Source organism: Euwallacea similis, chromosome 6 (assembly GCF_039881205.1).
Source record: "Euwallacea similis isolate ESF13 chromosome 6, ESF131.1, whole genome shotgun sequence".
NCBI classification, from domain to species: Eukaryota; Metazoa; Arthropoda; class Insecta; order Coleoptera; family Curculionidae; genus Euwallacea; species Euwallacea similis.
The window spans coordinates 5,775,023-5,793,403 of NC_089614.1; the positions used below are offsets into that span (position 1 = coordinate 5,775,023).

An 18,381-nucleotide genomic window follows, 5' to 3' on the forward strand; every position below is an offset into this window, starting at 1 on the left:
CAGGTCGTCACGGAGAGTGTTCTGGAGAAAAAGCTCGCGACAAAATCCCTTCTTTTTTAACGTTTAGTTAGCATTCTCGACCAATGAATTATCTAAAAAAATCAATTCGATTCACCTTCTGTCCATCCACTTTGCGCATATAAAATATGAAAATACGTTATGCAAAGCAAAATATGGAAAGCAGATTGTGGGTTCTATTTAAGACGCACCAAAAATTCTTCAGAGTACGGCTGCTTAAGTGATACTTACTGCACTCTATATTTAGGGGCAATGTATTTGCTTAAACAACAATCTATTGTATGAAGAAATTGCTGCTCTACAGCTGGTGCTAAGGTGCAAAATCGCGTGGGTACCTCCCACTTGAATTTATTGAAGCAACTAACCTACATGGTTTTTGGCTTTGTAGATTTCTATAAAGCGTGTACTTATATGAAAATTTCGCAGGTAGTAATAATAGCAATTGAAGTGTGTCAGCATGGCAAGAGAGAATATTCTAAGCCGTGTTTAATGCTGACGATTTTGTTCAACAATCTCTTAAGTGGCGTAAAAATGGCGAGCTAAAAACAAGTTATAATTTACATCGAATTTTCTTTAGTTTCTACTGAGTAGTACTGAGATGTGTGGGCAGTAAGGCGCCAATCGGCTACGGCATGCAGGTGATAATAAACTGGCCGAGAATGGTCGGGAAGGCAATCTTTCATATACATAACAATTTTTGCGCAAAATATTGCCTCACTTATTTAGATACACAGGAGACATGAAACAACGTGTAATTTACTAATCTGAAACCGTTGCATTATAGAGAATGGTTATTCAACCTTCAGGGAGATAAGGAATTTAAGAATGTTAATCAGCCCGAAAAATCCGAACCGATTGTTAAAACGTCGAAATTTAATTTATAAAGACCCGTGAGATAAAAATAATGGTACTACGACAAAACCATCCGGGTCACCTAAAACCTAAGTATTGGGTGACAGCTCGGCCTTATCTTAGTTATCAACATCGGTGTGGTAAATTAATTAAAGATGCTTGTGACATCATTAGTCACTTAGCGTAGCTTCGGTCTGTCTACGAACAGATAGACCAGCTGATTTACAGTTGTTCATGTGGGGTACAAATTTTACCCTAAAAAGGTCTTACAAGGGTCCTTCCCCAAATTAATCCTGTCAAGCCAAATAAATAGTTCGGTTTTTAGGATATAATCGAAATCGTATTGTTCGCCGTTGCCACTGCCGATGATTTTAGCCTTTTCTGTTTCAGCTTTCTAACTTCAATACCAATAAAACTAAAAGCTTCAAACCCCAGAGTAAAGAGACCATTTTTCTACCTCGAATTCCAAATTAATCAAAGCAACCTCTCTCAAAGAATGGCCCTCCAAGACAGAACCTTTAACTCCAAAAGCCTAGTTTTACAACAGAACAAGGAAATTTCCCTGTAGGAAGATTTATTAAGGTGGTAAAGAGCAAGCTCGAACTCGGCCGTAAACAAAAGTAGTGGTAATAGATTGTTTTGAAATTTGTGAGTCTAGGAAACTTACATCTCACCTTAAAAAGTTAACAGTCTGCAAAATGGATGTGCAAGGCAATAGAAAAAATAATGCGCGAATTTGTCTAACTTAACACGTGTTTTCTAACTTTTAAATAATAAGAGCTCCGCCGAGAACGTCACTTAGCTCAATTTAATAGCCCACAAAACGTTTGTGCATGTAAATGCAAAAAATAATTGGAACACTGTGGTTATTCACGCAATCTTTGTTGCATTCATTCAGTCAACGTCCACCATGGAGGTCCATCTAATTTCCTGCATTATAACTGCCCTGTGCATTGCCAAAGCGAAAGGGACATCATATGAGAGATACATTGGCTTATCCGGATGTAAAATCATATCAAATTTGATATATGAATGTTGTGCCACTGTCAATTTTGCTCTCTCTCCTCAAAGTGAATGTAAGTACGTTCAATAATTCTTGACAAAACTGTGAAGGTAGCGATGGCATAGTTTAAGAGTCGAATATCGAGCAGCGCGAATTTAGTGTTTAGGTGTTATCAATCTGACTGTCCCTTTCCTCAACTAATTAATTATAAAAAAAGTTTTAACTCAAAAACTTTAATGTTGTAGTAGGTAGCGTGAAAGTCACTACTTATTTTACAAATACATTTTTTTGCTCAACTTTATTGCAGGAAAAAACAGGTCAAGGTTGTTAAATGGCCGAGCTAAATGTATATTTACAAGCAGAATCAAGACATTAAAAAGTTAAATTGCAAAAAAATAAAATTAGGAACGATTATCTTTAGAGGTATTGAAATAAGAGTTAAAACACTTCCGCCCTTGTTTCCCCTAGACGAGTATTGGACGTTTAAAATTCCTATTACGGAACATGGGTACGTTGTATTGCCCAAGTTTAGTAAAATATAGCAAAAAACGAAATTTCACACGTGTTTTTCCCACTAATTCAAATTCTTAAACTTTAAAAACCTGTATTTTAAATATCCATAAAACTTGAAATATGTTTCTATTGGCAATTGTAAAACAGCCAATATCTAACTTCTTTAATTACAAACGAGGTTTATGGTTGTTTTTGACAATAAAAAACTACAAAATGACCATTAAAGCACAGACACAAAAATTAAAATTTTTATTTGTTGACCTGTGTAATGGGATTATTTTTCGAATTCTGTTTTATTCAAATAGGTTTGTTGATAATTAGAGATTGTATTAGCAGAAGCAAATTCGTCGTAAATGTTCAAAACAGTGAGTGTAGTAATTAAATTATTGTATTTTTCAGTTAAAGTATTTCGATTACCAACAGCTCTGAACAAAGGCAAACCGAAATAATTGGGTCAATATTTAGAAATATTAATTTTACAGACTAACTTGCAAAACACGAATTATCAACGAATCCATTCAATATCTGAAAACTGCGCAGTACTTCGATGACTACTTCTAGTGTCGATAAATTTATACATTCTAATACTTTCTTCAAATTTTTCCATTCGTATCTTATTTTCACGTTATAGGAATCCTTCTTCTGCGCTCATATCACTGATATTTTGCATTCGCTATATGATGCTACTTTTTAGATTGCATCGAGATTAAGGCTGTGCCCCAGGAGCTGACTTTAAACATAGAATTCAAAGCTAACGGCCAAATTTTTTACAACATGAAAATAGGTTGGTATATCAAAAGTTTGTTTTTAATTGTACTTGATTTAATTATCAAATTTAGATCCAGGCGCTGCTCCGATATGTCCACCACTATCCCCTGTATGCCTAGCAGTAAATCACGTGAACATTGCTTCCAATGAAGTTTGCGCTAAACTCACAGCAGGACCCATCACTTTAGTGAAATTTCCTTGTGCGCAGATCGCTGACGGTCAAATTGTTATCCAACCGAATAATTTTTCAAAATAATCAGAATCAAATCTCTAACTCGTACTTTACTCCAGAGTGATGCCTATCAGATAAGGGAGAAGGGGATATTGTATACTTTTAAGGCCACGCGCTTTGATTAGTGCCTACGCAATTGTTACTTAACTTAAGATAAATAAATAAATAGGTCATTGAGACATCCAATTACGAGATATATTTAAATCATGAATAGTATATTTTTCGTTATCAGTTCTCGTAAGAACCCTGGAGACAGATGATCATGATGAAGACTCTATCATCATTCTTGTGTCTGATATTTTCAGTGCCTGCAGTGGTCCTTGGAAGAGCACCGTATAGCTTAACCAATGATGAGACAGGTATGACTTTTTCGATACTGAAGCAAAACGGATAATTTAATTGATTTTTGCAATTTAATGATTTTTTAAGTAATTATCAATTTTCTTTTAATGTTTTTTGAAGTTCTTTATTTTTATCAACAGTCTGCACTAATTTGCCAGAAGGCTTTGCAGCAGTTTAATAAACTTCTGACAAAAATTTTCAAAATCGACATTTTTCCACCATTTTTAGTCGTTGTATTTCGAAACCGCCTTAGCTGATTTTCATGGACGAAAGATTGAAAAAGTCCGTTTTTTCTAGAATCACCGACGAGTACTCGACTTGTAAGAAACATTGTCTCGATGCTATACAGGGTAAAGAAAAACGCCGTGCAAAATTGTGAAAAAAAAATCAAAATAACGAGTGTAGAACATATGTCGTTGCCTCGGATAACACAAAAAATATATATATTTTTTGAAAACCTACTTAGTTCCGGATAAATTTTTTACAATACGATCAAGCTTTACTCTAAAAACTTAAATATTATTATGTTTAACTTTGAGAAAACTCGTTTTCTGGTTTACCAAAAGACAAGAAAATTCTTAAATATGTTCCAAAATATCTTCCAGGATATCTAAAAGATATTACAATAAAAACTTTATTTTCAATTTATATAATTGTGCGAACAATGTTAATGTAAAAGTAATAATTATACCTGACGTTTTTTTGTCCTTTACATACGATATTAATTTTTTTTTAATATGAACCAGTACACGGCTCTGGTTCTGCCAGAAATGATCTTTCAGACACGTTTTATTTTGTGTAAATAGAATGAATTATTTGCGAGATACGGAGTATTGGAATAAACAAATTACAAATTTTTGAACATACCTTAAAATTTTTTCTTGTTGAAAAAATTAAAATTTGTCAAATACGTCAATCAAAACCACTAAAATACATCGCAACAGTTTTATACAGTCGAAAAGAGTCAAAATACAAAAATGTCCTTTTCTGTACATGCACGTTACAGATTATCTAATAACGCCCCATTTTTCTATCAGTAAAATTATCAAATTAACACTTAAGTATTTATTATTTTAAAACTTACAACTTAAGCATCATTTTTAATACATCAAATACATCTAAATATATTCTACTCGACAATATGATAATTCAAAACATCTGAACTGAGGAGTACTTTATTGTTCCTGCTCATGAACTTTTAAGATAGCCACTTAAGTAAATATTAATAAGAATTATAAAAATTTACACTTGAATCCGCTATTATTGATTTCAGGAAATTTTACTGATAAATCATGATTTTTAAAGGTATTGCACTTGCTGACGCAAAGGAAATCGAGACTCTCGTTGCCTTGACAAAGAAGATTGAAGAGTCTGGAGGAGTCCTCTCTTTAAACTCTAGTCCCCTGCAAATATCTGAAGAAGATGTTTCTTTTTATATTTGCAACAGGAATGATCAGACTCCCACTAAAATCCTATTTTCTGAGGCTGCTAAAATTACCGAAATATCCGTCTTTGATATAAATCTACCAACGGTATTCATTATTCACGGCTGGCACAACACTTACCAATCCTCATTCCCTACCAAACTAGGAGATGCTTATTTGAAAGAAGTTGATGTAAATCTAGTAATTGTAAATTGGGATGATATAGCAGCTTCACTCTACGTTCACGCTTCCTCTTCAGTAGGGCCTATTGGCCAGTATACTGGCCAATTTATAAAGAACATATCTGCAGCTTACAAATACGCTTTAAACAAAGTTTCTATTGTCGGCCATAGTCTGGGGGCCCATATTGCAGGATTTGCTGGTATGTTATTTTAGCAAATCCTTCGCCACTTGGGCCAATCCTTCACCATTTTGTCTCTATTAGGTAAAGAAACTGAAGGGAAATTACACAGCATCACAGGCCTGGACACAGCCGGACCACTATTCTTCAAAAATAACCCCAACGGGAGATTAAACCAGGGTGATGCTCAGTACGTACAAGCAGTTCACACAAATGCTGGATTTTTGGGGGTGAATTACGACATCGGTGATGCAGATTATTGGCCCAATGGAGGGAAGTCGCAGCCTGGATGTGGGGTTGATTTAACAGGCAGTTGTTCGCATGGCAGATCATTCCTGTACTTCATCGAAGCCGTACATTCAAAGGAGTTTATTGCTAAGTTCTGTGATAGCTACTCAGACTACACTGAAGGTCAATGCAAGAGAGCTGAGACCGCTGTAATGGGAGGAGCCGCTGTAAATGTCACGTAAGCTATTTTCCATTGGAGTTTAGTGAAGGAACAATTTGGGTTATTCGTTCTAGTGTCGATGGGACCTTTTACCTGGAAACCAACTCGGAATCACCATACGCATTGGGAGATATAGACCTTTAAAATGTCATATCTATATTAATAAATAAAACTGTTTAACTGTTGTTTCAATGCATGAGTGGCTCATAGACACATATTTGCCCGTGGAATTAAACAGTAGTAATCCTGCAAATACCTAAAAGGGTATTAAATAATTCTATTCGGCTCGATTTTAGGCTTAAAGCAGGATTATTTTTTAAAAGTTCATAATTGAAACTTATTTTTAAAAATCACACAGTAATGCTGCTGGTCATAAAACAATTTCGTTTATTCGTCAGACGGCTGATATTTTCAGATTATTTGAAATATATTTCCAATGAAATACGTTAATTTTTTTTCGCAAATAAATACATTTCAACAAGAACACAGGCAGTTAGTCGGTTATAAATGCTCTGGGTTGCGAAATGAGGGTTTTCTTTATGTTAGCCGCACTCGTGTATTTTTCCGCTTTGGCGGAGCCGGGTAAGTCTCGATTATCGAACATACACTCAAAATAATCCCCAAAAGCTCTGTAAACTAAGTTGATTAGAGCGCTCTCAAAGGGTGACACGGTTTAAATATTCGAACATCATCTGCTGATTGCTCTAGCGAATAGCATTTTCACGTTTTTTCCATTTTCTCCGTGTTACCTTCATTTTTTATTCTCTTTCTTTAAAAAGAAAACGGTGTAACTTTACATACTACGCTATAATGAAATATAAATGTTTGAATGGCAAATAAGCTTCTTGAAGCGTGGTATGAAAGAGAATGTGTGTGTGTGAGTGTGCGCGCGCGCGTGTGTGTGTGTGTGTATGTGTGTGTGTATGTGTATGTGTGTGTGTGTGTGTGTGTTTGTGTGTGTGTGTGTGTCGAAAAGATCCATAGTGTCATAAGTTGTCTTCTAAATGTTTCAATTTATTACTATTAGATACTTCTTTCTATTAGGAAAACGGGTAAAGTAAAGACATACTGCTTCTGTCGAGTTCTCAATACTTTGAAAATATGCTTCAAGCATACCTGTTCTTTTTTAAATATTTTCATCTGCACTTGAACGTTCAACTTGAACTGAGTTTGACACTTGATAATTGTCGCTAATAATAACACTAATAACTATTTTTATTGCATTAAAGAACTAATTTACAATTGTCATACGTGCAGCATAATTGCTCCCAGAAAATTATAACGAAGAACGATGTGGTTCCCACGGTAAAGGGCAGCTTGATCTTGCCCGTCTCGTTCGGTTCTAATGAGCTCCACTTGTCCATGGCGCCGGACATCCTTACACATTGGATAAAAAGGGACTAAATATAGATGACCCCAGGATAACACAGATGGCCCCGTGACGATAGAGATGGCTACAGTACTCATATTGTTCAAATTTTTCAACTGTTTTTTAGTTAAAAATTGCTTTATCATTAACTTGTCATCCATCATAAAATTCAGAAAAATACTTTTCATCAAAAAACTTTAAAAAAATGCGGAGTTCTATTTAAAATTCTGAACTTGACACCTAAGCCACAAGAAGTTGAATTTAAAAAAATCAACTTTCATGTAATTTAATAGTCTGAACAATATCATTTTAATTGATTTTTAGTTCATCAAAATCCGCTCATAAATAAATGAGTTATAGCTTTGCCCGTTTTTTGAGACAGCCGGTATAAGGTAATTGAAATTCCGCGCCCTACGTCTTTTTAGTCCGCTAGTCATTATGAAAAACCTTTAAAAATGCAATTTTGCCTCATGCAATATTTAAATATTCCGCCTACTTAGTTAATAATTCTTGCAACTAGTACATAATTAAGCTTTTTAATTCATATTCTTCGAAATAACCCGGAAACTGGACACGGTTAGAGAAACGAAGACAATTCAAAAGGCACATTGTTTTCTAAATTGAAGGACTACAAATATCAAAAAATGAGCCATCAATTTTATTCCAGAAAAGCATTTAGGCGTGCTAAAAGGGAGCCTGATCAAAGAAAAAATGTTTTCATATTCATTTGATAATTCCATCGAAGTGGAGCATTATGTATGTAAAAACAAATAAAAATATAAACTAAATATCTAAAATAATTAACTCCCCAAATTTAATATATTTTAGACGTTTTTGCTGTTTTCTCGAATACCATTCAATTATTTAACACAAACTTTGAAACACCCTGTACATTTCTTTTAAAATTTGAATCTAACATTTTAAAATGAAAAGCTATTTGCTTGAAAAACTATTTTATTAGAATAATAAATTATGCCCATTACATGTTCAACGGACCCTTCCTTGTCATGAACCTGAAATAGCCTGAATAATCTGTTTCACTTTTCATAGCAAAATTGCGAAGAGCCTCTGAAGTTCTTGTGGAAACACTCAACAACTCTAAATATATTGCCTATGAAACCCAACCAGGATTTTGTGAGATCGAAAACTTGCAACCCAGAGGATCAAACCTCTTTTACGCACAGTACGGAACTTTATTGGGGACTTCTTAATTAAGCTCAATAATCACTTCAACCACTATCTGTTAAAGATTACTATTGCTGGATTTTCTCTAGAGACTCATATTGCTGGTAACCAAAAATTACAAACAACCATAAATCATGCTAAACACGAATTTTTCATAAAGGTAATGCTGGCGCTAAAACATTGGGGTTGGTGAGCACTATCGTCGGTCTGGATTCAACAGGCCCATTGTTCTCTGAAAACTACATTAACAACTTTCTGGGCCCCATCGATGGGAGTTACGTTTACGTTATTCACACTAATAATGAAGAACTCGATTTTGGCATCAAAAGGGATGATGCAGATTATTACTCCAATGGTGGGAGATGCAAACCTGAATGTGAATTGGACATAGCTGGTAGCTGTTCCCACAGAAGGTATTTTGCTGAAAGTTTGTCTTCCGGTCCACCGTTTTGCCAATACCGTCTGCAGCTTAACGATTAGAAGTTTTTTTAGAGGAGTGTCAGAAGATAAGGAGTAAGAGGGTTAGTTGAAGTTTTGAAGGAGGGAATCTTAATTCGAAGTTTCTGGGTATCTGGAAATTATTAGCTTGACACCAACAGCAAGTCCCTTTTCACACGGGGATAGGATGAAGTATTATGGAAATTAATTAGGGCCTCAATATTCAATATTATATGCGGATAATAATAATTATCATAATTTTTATTAATAGGGGCAAGTTTTGACGTTAGCGTAATAATTGATTTTTAAGGCGTATTTATCGGGCTAATCTAATGATAAAAATACCTATATACCTACTTTGGAAATGCAGTCAGATAAATCATGAAAATAGGAATCTAAGCGGCCTCATATCTCAGAAACTAAAAGAGTTAATACAATTTTGATTTGAGATATTATTTAGGGCAATTGCTGCAGGTGCTCCATTTTTTTTTTTGCTCAAATTTTGACACTTTGTCAAAAAAAACCTCTTGGAAATTTTCTAAAAAATTTCGAAATTTTATGTACTATTTTTCAATCTAACTGACTGACTTGATATTGACCCTTTATTGAACCAGAATATTTCAACTTTACCTGTCAAATTGCAGTTTGAGGTACTTTTTATTTTAAAGCACTTTCAAAACCTCTAAAATATATGTTAAAGCGGCCTCATATCTTAAAAACTAAAACATTCACAAATTTTGTTTTCATTTCAATTCACAATTCAACAACTATACTACGCAGACCTATAGGGTTCATCACGAGCATTAATCTGAGATACTATAAGTCCATGGATTTCAGAGATAGTGACGTTTGAAAATTTGTAATGAAAAGGTACTCCCCCTCCCCCACACACATTGAAATTTTCATCAATTGACACTGCTTTCTGTTCTTATCGTTTGATATGGATCCTATATCGATTTGTAGCATCTCCATGTAGTCCTGAAGCCGTGAAAAAAGGAGTTTGAGGAGCTTTTAAAATCATGATAAAAAAATTCAAAGTAACTCCATATTTCAGAAACTAAAACTGATATTATAACCCGGCAGAGTTAGACAAACCAATTTATTTATTGGACTAAATTTAATTTGATGCAGCTCTCAGTTTATCATTTGGCATGTTGTTTTGTGCTCTTATCGACTTTTTCAATACTTCTTCTCTCCAAGTTCATTAAGTTCCATGATATAAGCCTACGGAACTTTCGTCCTTATTAGGACAAATACTTTGGGGCCATCATAGGAATATTTCAAGACTAAGCGAATTTTTAAAAAAATGTTATATCTTGTGATATCATTAATTGAACTAAGAAAATTATTTTGTGGATTCCCGAGATATCGGCGCCCAAAGTCTGAAAGGCGGCAGAAAGTAGGTACTTCCCCCCGCAGGAAATTTTTAATAAAAATGTCTAAATTTTTATTAGGTTTTTATTAGGTTTAAAGGATTGATACAAATGTACATTTTATTAAATTTTAGTCTGTGCCTGGAACTTCTAAGAATATTTCATCCAACATATAATATCCCATCTCCTATAGTTACCAAGATTCTCTTGATAAACACCGAAATTAGTCCATTCACCTGAATATTCCAGACAAATCAAAATGAACACTAATTACTTAAAAACCAAATTAGGCCGCGCAAATTGGGAACAAAGCATATTTCGATTTATCGATATAGACATTCCAGATCAGAATCCATCAATAAACAAGATTATGCTTATAAAAGAATGCTAATCTCATTAGTATTTCAGCGATTATAGGGTATACAATTTTGAATTAAAAATCGAAATCTCGTTAAGCTTTGTGTTTACTGAACTTTACTATTTGAATCAGCAGCTTATTAAAAACGTTACAGAAACCCTCCCTATAAAAGCATAGCTTTTGATTAGTAGTTACTTAGTTTCGCTATAAAATCAATCATGAAGTTGCTTCTCATCTTTTGTGCAGTTATCTCTGTTGGCTTGACAAAGTCAGGTATTTTTAAACTGAGATGTTTTACATAAAACTACTACTAAGTCTTTTTAGTTACTCTGCTCAAGCCCTCAGAGCTCACAATCGATCTGCTCAACAACCCTAGATACTTGGTGTGGGAGACTAAGGAAGGTTTATTTGAAGTGGAGGATCTTGAAAGCCCTGATGATTCGAACGTCACACTTTTTGCCACTGAAGACGATATTAGCTTTTACGTGTTTACCCCACAAAATCCGGATAAAGGTAAAAACTCATAAATAATCAACATTTTTAAATGACTTCACTAACGAAATAGGAGTTCAAATCCGAGAAAGAGATCTACACAACATAGTCGCTCTTACCGGTTTTGACATCAATAGACCAACTTTGGTGGTCATTCACGGCTGGAAAAATGACTACGAAGCTGCTGTTAATGATAGGATCAAGACTGCAGCTCTCAAAACACGCAACATCAACGTTTTGGTGGTAGATTGGAGTCCCATTGCCAACAGAAACTACATTAGTGCTCAACGCTCAGTATTGGCAGTTGGGAATTACATTGGGGACATTTTGCTTCGATTAGATGACGAACTTAATCACAAAATCAAACATATCACTGTCGTTGGACATTCACTTGGAGCACACATCTCCGGTTGGTCTTTCCTCACAGATATCAAAATTCTAACATAAAATTGTCACAGGAAATGTCGGTGCCAGAACCAAAGGTCTGATCGAAACCATCATCGGTCTTGACCCTGCAGGCCCTCTTTTCACCTCTAGGAATACTGACAACCGTCTGGACCCCACTGATGGAAAGTTCGTCCATGTAATACACACCAATGATGGTACTTTGGGATTCGGCATCAACATGGGGCATGCGGACTACTATCCCAATGGAGGAAGTTCTCAGCCCGGTTGCGGTATTGACCTCACTGGAGCCTGCTCCCACAGTAGAGCTTATGAATATTTCGCTGAAAGCTTGAAGTCTAATAATTTCGTCACTAAAAAATGTGACACTTACAGGAACTATGACAGGAATCGATGTGATAATAATGTTTCCAGTTACATGGGAGGATATCCGATTAAAGAGACGTGAGGAGGGTTTTGACAAGCTTTATTTGAGTAATATGGATTTTTTTACAGGGAAGAAGGGGAATATTATTTGAAAACCAGCAACGCTTCGCCATTCGCGCGAGGGTAGATCAGAAGTTGAGCGTATAGGGATTCTGCTGAGTAGTTCTAGAACCGCCACTACGATATTAATTGTTAAATTAAATAAATGATACTATACCAGCATTGACTATAGTTTGATTTTAGTCAAAACAGCAACGACAGTATGACCCAGATTTCCCATTAGAATCTCGGAAACTGTAAAGAATTATAGATTATTTTATTCTAAATTTTTCAAATTAACTGTTAATAAATCAAATAGCTGCCTGTAATTAAAAAAAATTAAGTCGCTTTATGGCGTTTTTCCTTACTGTGCTCAAAAACAACCTAAAGAAACCTTCGGCAAAATTTTCAAATAACGTTTAAAAAATTTTCAAAATCGGCAAATATTCAAAATTACTCTGTACTGTGTTGTAAATTTTGGTTTGACCCAGCCCCGTAAAAGAACTACTTGCATGTACAAGAAAAATTTCATTAAAATTCTGAAACTTTTAACTTTCTAACTATTTAACTTTCTTTTTTTGATAATCAATCACACTATATTTACTCATCATTTTATTTACGAGGTAGATCAAAAACACTTTACTAAAATTTACATACAAATTATATATATGAAATAAATGTAAGGTTGTATAACTAAGCTGCAGCTGCAGCTGACTGTTGATGTACTCTTGTAGATAGGTGTTACTTTTAAGTTTGATAAATGTTAGATAACATGTACTATTTTTAAGATCGATATACCCCTGAGATGCGACTCTGGGAGGAATTAATTGGAGCATGGGAATTTTCCATGCTAGACCTGATCGACATTGGAAACCCCCACAGTAAACTAGGTCGGCATTAGAACTGCCTGTAATAGACTTCGTCGGCCCTACAGTTGCAATTCCAATTCCCAGCTAAGACGCCACGGTTTAATGGGGCGGGTAATGCAGATGGCACCCTAGCCAGGGTAGCCAGGCCCATGGTTTATCATCATGGATTTTAGTATTTAAGTATTTGCAGGGTATGTATAAGATCTCTTTTTTCTCGGTTCGGTAAGCCGTTGGCAATTCGGAAGCCGTGTCCACGCTCGTAAATTCATGAGGTATTCTGTCCTCCGTTTTGTTCACTTTGCGTTAATAAACGCACATTTATAATCCTTTCCCTGACCTGGGATTTCATTATAAGATATAAACACCATCCTATATCTACACAATTATCAAACTCGATCACTTACATAAATTTAATACGTTTCAGAGCACAAGTGCAAAAACTGAGCGACTTTCTACCACAAAAACTATACAGGGTGGTCACGTTTACGACGCATTTTATGGGGATTTTCGAAACGGTTAAAGACACAACGTTGATTAAATGGAGAAAAAGTTTCGTATTTTTATGCTCTGCAAAAAGCTGAAAGCAAAATTGAAATATCCTACGTAATTACTAAGATATCAAAGTAATACCAAAAAAGTCGATTTTCTGTTTTTGTCTATAACTTATTTATTTTTCATACAATTATTTTGAAACTTGGGTGTTCTATATTTTCCGCTAGTGTCTTCAATATGGAAAGGTAAAAAATATCCTAGACCTACTAGTTTACGTGAAAATAATACCAACTTTCGATTTTCTTATGGGAGGCATATTGGATTTTCGCATTTTTGAAAAACACGAAAGATTTCCGTTTCGGCGAGGTGCAACACAAGGGTCTTCTGAACTATTTTATAATAAAAATTAAAATATTTAAATATTTGTTGAAAAATCAAGTAACACTGGATTTGTCAAGGTCATAATTGGTTTCCAAGTTACTGACTGTTTTTGACACATAAGTCAAGTAACATAAAAATACGAAAATTTTTCTCCATTTAACCAACCTTGTATCTTTAACCGTTTCGAAAATCCCCATAGAATGCGTCGTAAAAGTGACCACTTTATATATAGTTAATTGCTCTTTTTATTGTGTTAGAGATACACTGGTATATCTATCGCTAAGGACTAGCAGTTGGGTATAGATAGATATTCCTCAAGTATATGCTGCTGATAAGGTCAACTCGCTATTTTTACCTTTTCGAAATTAAATGACCTAAAGGTACAAAACTTGCTAGGTGAAGTGCTAATTAGGCAACAACACTAAGCCATTACGTGAGAAGATAATAATCCCAGTGCATACAAAAATTTTAATTCCCGCACTTAATATTGACAATGGTTGTTTTTTTCACTTTCATCCTCTTTAATAGCATCATCAACTATTTTGATACCTAAACTCTTCAAAAACACTCAACTGATTAGACTGTTATGCATTCCATACCCCCAGCAGATTTGAAAACAATGTTTATCGCTACGGAGTGTAAGCTGGAGGAAAAAATTTGTCTCTTCAAAAATTTGTACCAGCACCAAAAACGTTTTAAAACCAGATAAATCTACTGTTTCCTCAAAATTTCGTCGACCCCTTCGAAAAACTTCGAAATACACATCTAATAGCACAATAATCCTCTCAGAGTGACTTACCTCTGATCCAAATTACCTTTTGTTTTTCATTTTTTTAAGTACGTATTCTTAGTGAAATCCTAATTAAAAATAAATCCCATTTAAAATACCCTGATTTTGACGATAACCTTATCTTTACCATAATTTATAAACCACCGTACCAGAAGTCATTTTAGTAGTTTCGCCACGGGCGGTGTTCAAAGAGACTCCAGGATGAAATATTTTGTGATTTTGTTGGCAGTTTTTGCTGCTACTTCAGCTAAATCAGGTAAAATAATATCATCACCGATTATGTCAATCAACTACTTATTCAATATAGTGACTCTACTGAAGAGTTTGGAAATAACTGATGAGCTGATCAATAATCCAAGATATCTGCTTCTTGAGAGGAACAATGGAGTGTTTCAAGTTGAAGATTTAGAAACTGCTGGAAACAACACGTTGCTTTCCGTTTCTAACTCACAAGTGGCGTTTTACGTCTACACTCCTAACAATCTTTCAGGTAAAAATTTCTTATTAAACTCTCTAGATAAAAAAATCTGAAAATATTTCCTACAGGTACCAAAATAAGGGCAAACCAAGCAACGAACATAGTCGGGTTAACAGGTTTCTCTCTGAACAGAGATACAGTGGTAATCATTCATGGATGGAACAACCATTACCTCTCTCCAGTTAACGTGGAAATCAGAAATGCACTTCTGCCTCGAAAAAATATCAACGTGATTGTTGTAGATTGGAGTGCAATTGCAGGGGGCACCTACATCAGTTCCCAAGGATCAGTTGTGGCTGTTGGGAATCACGTTGGAAACTTCTTGATTACATTAAATAACGAATTAGGCTACCGTTTGAACAGAGTCACCCTAGTCGGACATTCACTTGGAGCTCACGTTTCTGGTAAAACTACAATATTTCAATTTCTGACCTAATTTCAAATATTTTAGGAAATGCTGGAGCCAGAACCATCGGGTTAATAAATACAATCATCGGTTTGGACCCTGCAGGCCCATTGTTCACTGAAAGCAACATCAACAACCGCCTGGATCCCACCGATGCAAACTACGTTCATGTAATCCACACCAATGACGGGCTACTAGGATTTCGTATCAATATGGGTCATAGTGATTACTATCCCAATGGAGGGTCTACTCAGCCTGGATGCGGCATCGACTTGGCTGGAACGTGCGCCCATTCCAGGGCTTACGTTTATTATGCTGAAAGCATTAGCAATAACCACTTCTTGTCCACTCATTGTAACAGTTACGATGCCTTCCAAAATGGTCTGTGCAGCCTGAATCCAACCGGTCGTTTGGGATACTTTCCTGTGGTCAGATCAACGTAAGATTTCATTCTTGAGCTTTTGAGTGTACCAATAATCTGTATTCACAGGCGAAAGGGACAGTACTATCTTCAAACTAATAGCGCCTCGCCATTTGCTAGAGGTTAAATAGAAATGGATATTTCATATTTTAAATTTTAGTTATTGATGGAATCTATTATTGGAAAACAGAAGTATCATAATACAATAATTAATTTGATGTATTTTTTAATCTGACGTACTTCTCAAAGTTTGAAAACTGGTCAAAAGTAATTAGGTATGCCTACCCATTGTTCCTCTGTTCTATATTCATAGGACCAGTTAAGTTTTCAGGAAAATCGTATAAGTTACAATTATCATCCTTCCACCATAACTGGACGAACATCAGCATTAAAAACAGCTTTACACACAAAGTTTCGCTCCCTAATAGTTTCTCAAACTTTCAGAGAGCTCCATTTTGAGATCGATCGAGGAAAATAAATTGTGGGATTACGTTTTAGAATATCCTTCAATAAATCAAAAAGGATGCTTTTTAACTACGATAGCCTTCTTAATATGCTGTCCTTCCTTATGATAACCTTCTTAGAATATTAGCCTGAAGGCTCAGCTTATAAAAAGTTTCAGGGGATACAACTACAATTTTTCAAAGGAAGTAGATTAAGTTTTGGTCATGGACCGACAATAATTATTAATAATTGCAGAGAAGACCCCGAGGATTGAACAACTTTTATTCGTATAAAAAAAAAGGAGTAATAAAAATTAGAAGGAAAAAAATAACGACATTTAAATGTAACTACACATTTACTATAGCTTTGAAGCGATTTTATAAACTTACTCACGCCCTTCTAAGAACGCCCAAATGGAGTTGCAGTGTTAGTTTCCAAGTAAAACAATCCCTTCGCACTACAACAAAGAAAAATACAAAATTTTACCAATCAAAACATATATTATATATTTCAATTTACCTCCTATCAATGTTGCTCAGTCCCCCCATAAAGACCCTCCCCCCATGGCAATTCGACGTAAGCAACTCATCCCAAGTCGCACAATTAACAGCCATAAACTGATTGTCGCTAATAGACTCCACGAAATAATTCCAAGCCCTATTGTGAGAGCAGCTTCCAATTATGTCGATTCCACAACCTGCCTGTCTAGAACCTCCATTTGGGTAATAGTCCGCATGTCCAACTGGATCGATCATGCCCAAAGTTCCAGCATTAGTGTGAATTACCTTAGTTTGTATTAGTTTGGTAAAAACCCATTAAGGTCTACTAAAAAATAGCAATCATACCTGCACATATTGAGCATCGGTTGGGTGAACGCTGTAAGAGAGGTCTTGAGAATTGATGCCTGGTCCAGCAGGATCTAAAGCTACGAGAGTTCCAATATTTCCTTCTAAGTTTTTGCCCACAGTGGCGGCAACATGGGCTCCTAAAGAAAATCCTACCAAAGTGACGTTGTCCGCAGAGTAGTCATAGTATGTATAAATTGACTGGATGAGTTCTGCAGTTAAGGCTCCTATAGTAGGTACTGCATCACGGGCAATGCTGTAGCTAAACAATAAAAACACTCCTACAATCTCAATTTATGCCCCTAAATCAACACGTACAGTTGTGTGGAGAAAGAACTCCAGTCGACCTTAATGATGTTGGCATCAATTTTTGTGAGAACAGCAGATCTGATATAAGTATTAAAATTTGACTCATAATTGTCTAGCCAACCATGGATTAATACAATTGTCGGTAAATTTGGGTTAAAAGCGTCCACGATAATATTGAAAGCTGAATCTTCAGGTGACCGGGAAATTGAGCCATCTAAGTTGCTTCGGCTGTAGATGATGTAACTTACAGCTTCACGTTTGATATTTTCGCAACTAGCTAAACTCAAAAATTAGGCAAACATACACGAAACTAAAACCACTTACCAAAAGCTAATAAACAGGACAACACCAAACTAAAATACATAGCGTATTCAACTTTTGATATTATTCCCTCTTTGATAATCAGGTTTCTTCAAACCAATGACCTTCTTTTATAGTAGTTTCGACCATTTATGGGCCTAATAATTATGTCAATGACAGGTTAATCTTCGAAGATAAAACACCACGAACTGACGATCAATAATTGTAAATAAAAAAGCATTAGTTTAATATAGACTTGAATGAATAAGCGCCATTTTCCAGACGTATACTTACTAAAATATGTAGTTTAATCTGTTATAATATAAAAATAATACGTAATTAATGATAAAGTATATTTGATTTGCAATTCATCATCATTTAGCGTTATCCTGCAAGAAGTCTTAAGATGCGAAACGTTCCTACGTTCACTAAGAAATTTAAGAAATTTTAAACCTTTTTATGCTAATTGTTTTCTATTATTACCTCAGTGTCTTTGTTTAAAAAAAAGGTAGTGGAAGTAGTAGTATAGGAAGTAGTATAGGAACAAGAAACATTCTATAAAAAATAAGGTGTGAAAAATCATTATGGAGAAAAACACTA

At 35.1% G+C, this 18,381-nt stretch overlaps 4 protein-coding genes across 4 annotated transcripts; 3 read left to right on the plus strand and 1 right to left on the minus strand.

Moving 5' to 3' along the window:
• Positions 1-3,590: 3,590 nt before the first annotated feature.
• On the plus strand, positions 3,591-6,141 carry LOC136409753 (phospholipase A1-like). The gene is made up of 4 exons (XM_066391495.1): positions 3,591-3,745; positions 5,034-5,534; positions 5,598-5,979; positions 6,036-6,141. The coding sequence occupies exons 1-4, from the start codon at positions 3,643-3,645 to the stop codon at positions 6,103-6,105; spliced, it is 1,056 nt and encodes a 351-aa protein (XP_066247592.1). The 5' UTR covers positions 3,591-3,642; the 3' UTR covers positions 6,106-6,141.
• A 4,671-nt stretch (positions 6,142-10,812) lies between these two features.
• On the plus strand, positions 10,813-12,237 carry LOC136409407 (pancreatic triacylglycerol lipase-like). Its single transcript, XM_066390884.1, has 5 exons — positions 10,813-10,957; positions 11,009-11,197; positions 11,250-11,585; positions 11,635-12,025; positions 12,077-12,237. The coding sequence occupies exons 1-5, from the start codon at positions 10,903-10,905 to the stop codon at positions 12,132-12,134; spliced, it is 1,029 nt and encodes a 342-aa protein (XP_066246981.1). The 5' UTR covers positions 10,813-10,902; the 3' UTR covers positions 12,135-12,237.
• Positions 12,238-14,700: 2,463 nt separating this feature from the next.
• Positions 14,701-16,105, plus strand: LOC136409550 (pancreatic triacylglycerol lipase-like). Its single transcript, XM_066391128.1, has 5 exons — positions 14,701-14,834; positions 14,886-15,068; positions 15,125-15,460; positions 15,508-15,901; positions 15,953-16,105. Exons 1-5 carry the CDS (start codon positions 14,780-14,782, stop codon positions 16,008-16,010), a joined length of 1,026 nt encoding a protein of 341 aa, XP_066247225.1. The 5' UTR covers positions 14,701-14,779; the 3' UTR covers positions 16,011-16,105.
• A 558-nt stretch (positions 16,106-16,663) lies between these two features.
• LOC136409551 (pancreatic lipase-related protein 2-like) lies at positions 16,664-18,095 on the minus strand. The gene is made up of 5 exons (XM_066391129.1): positions 17,806-18,095; positions 17,491-17,758; positions 17,173-17,434; positions 16,847-17,112; positions 16,664-16,784 (listed from the first exon to the last, which is right to left on the minus strand). The coding sequence occupies exons 1-5, from the start codon at positions 17,843-17,845 to the stop codon at positions 16,727-16,729; spliced, it is 894 nt and encodes a 297-aa protein (XP_066247226.1). The 5' UTR covers positions 17,846-18,095; the 3' UTR covers positions 16,664-16,726.
• Positions 18,096-18,381: the final 286 nt, after the last annotated feature.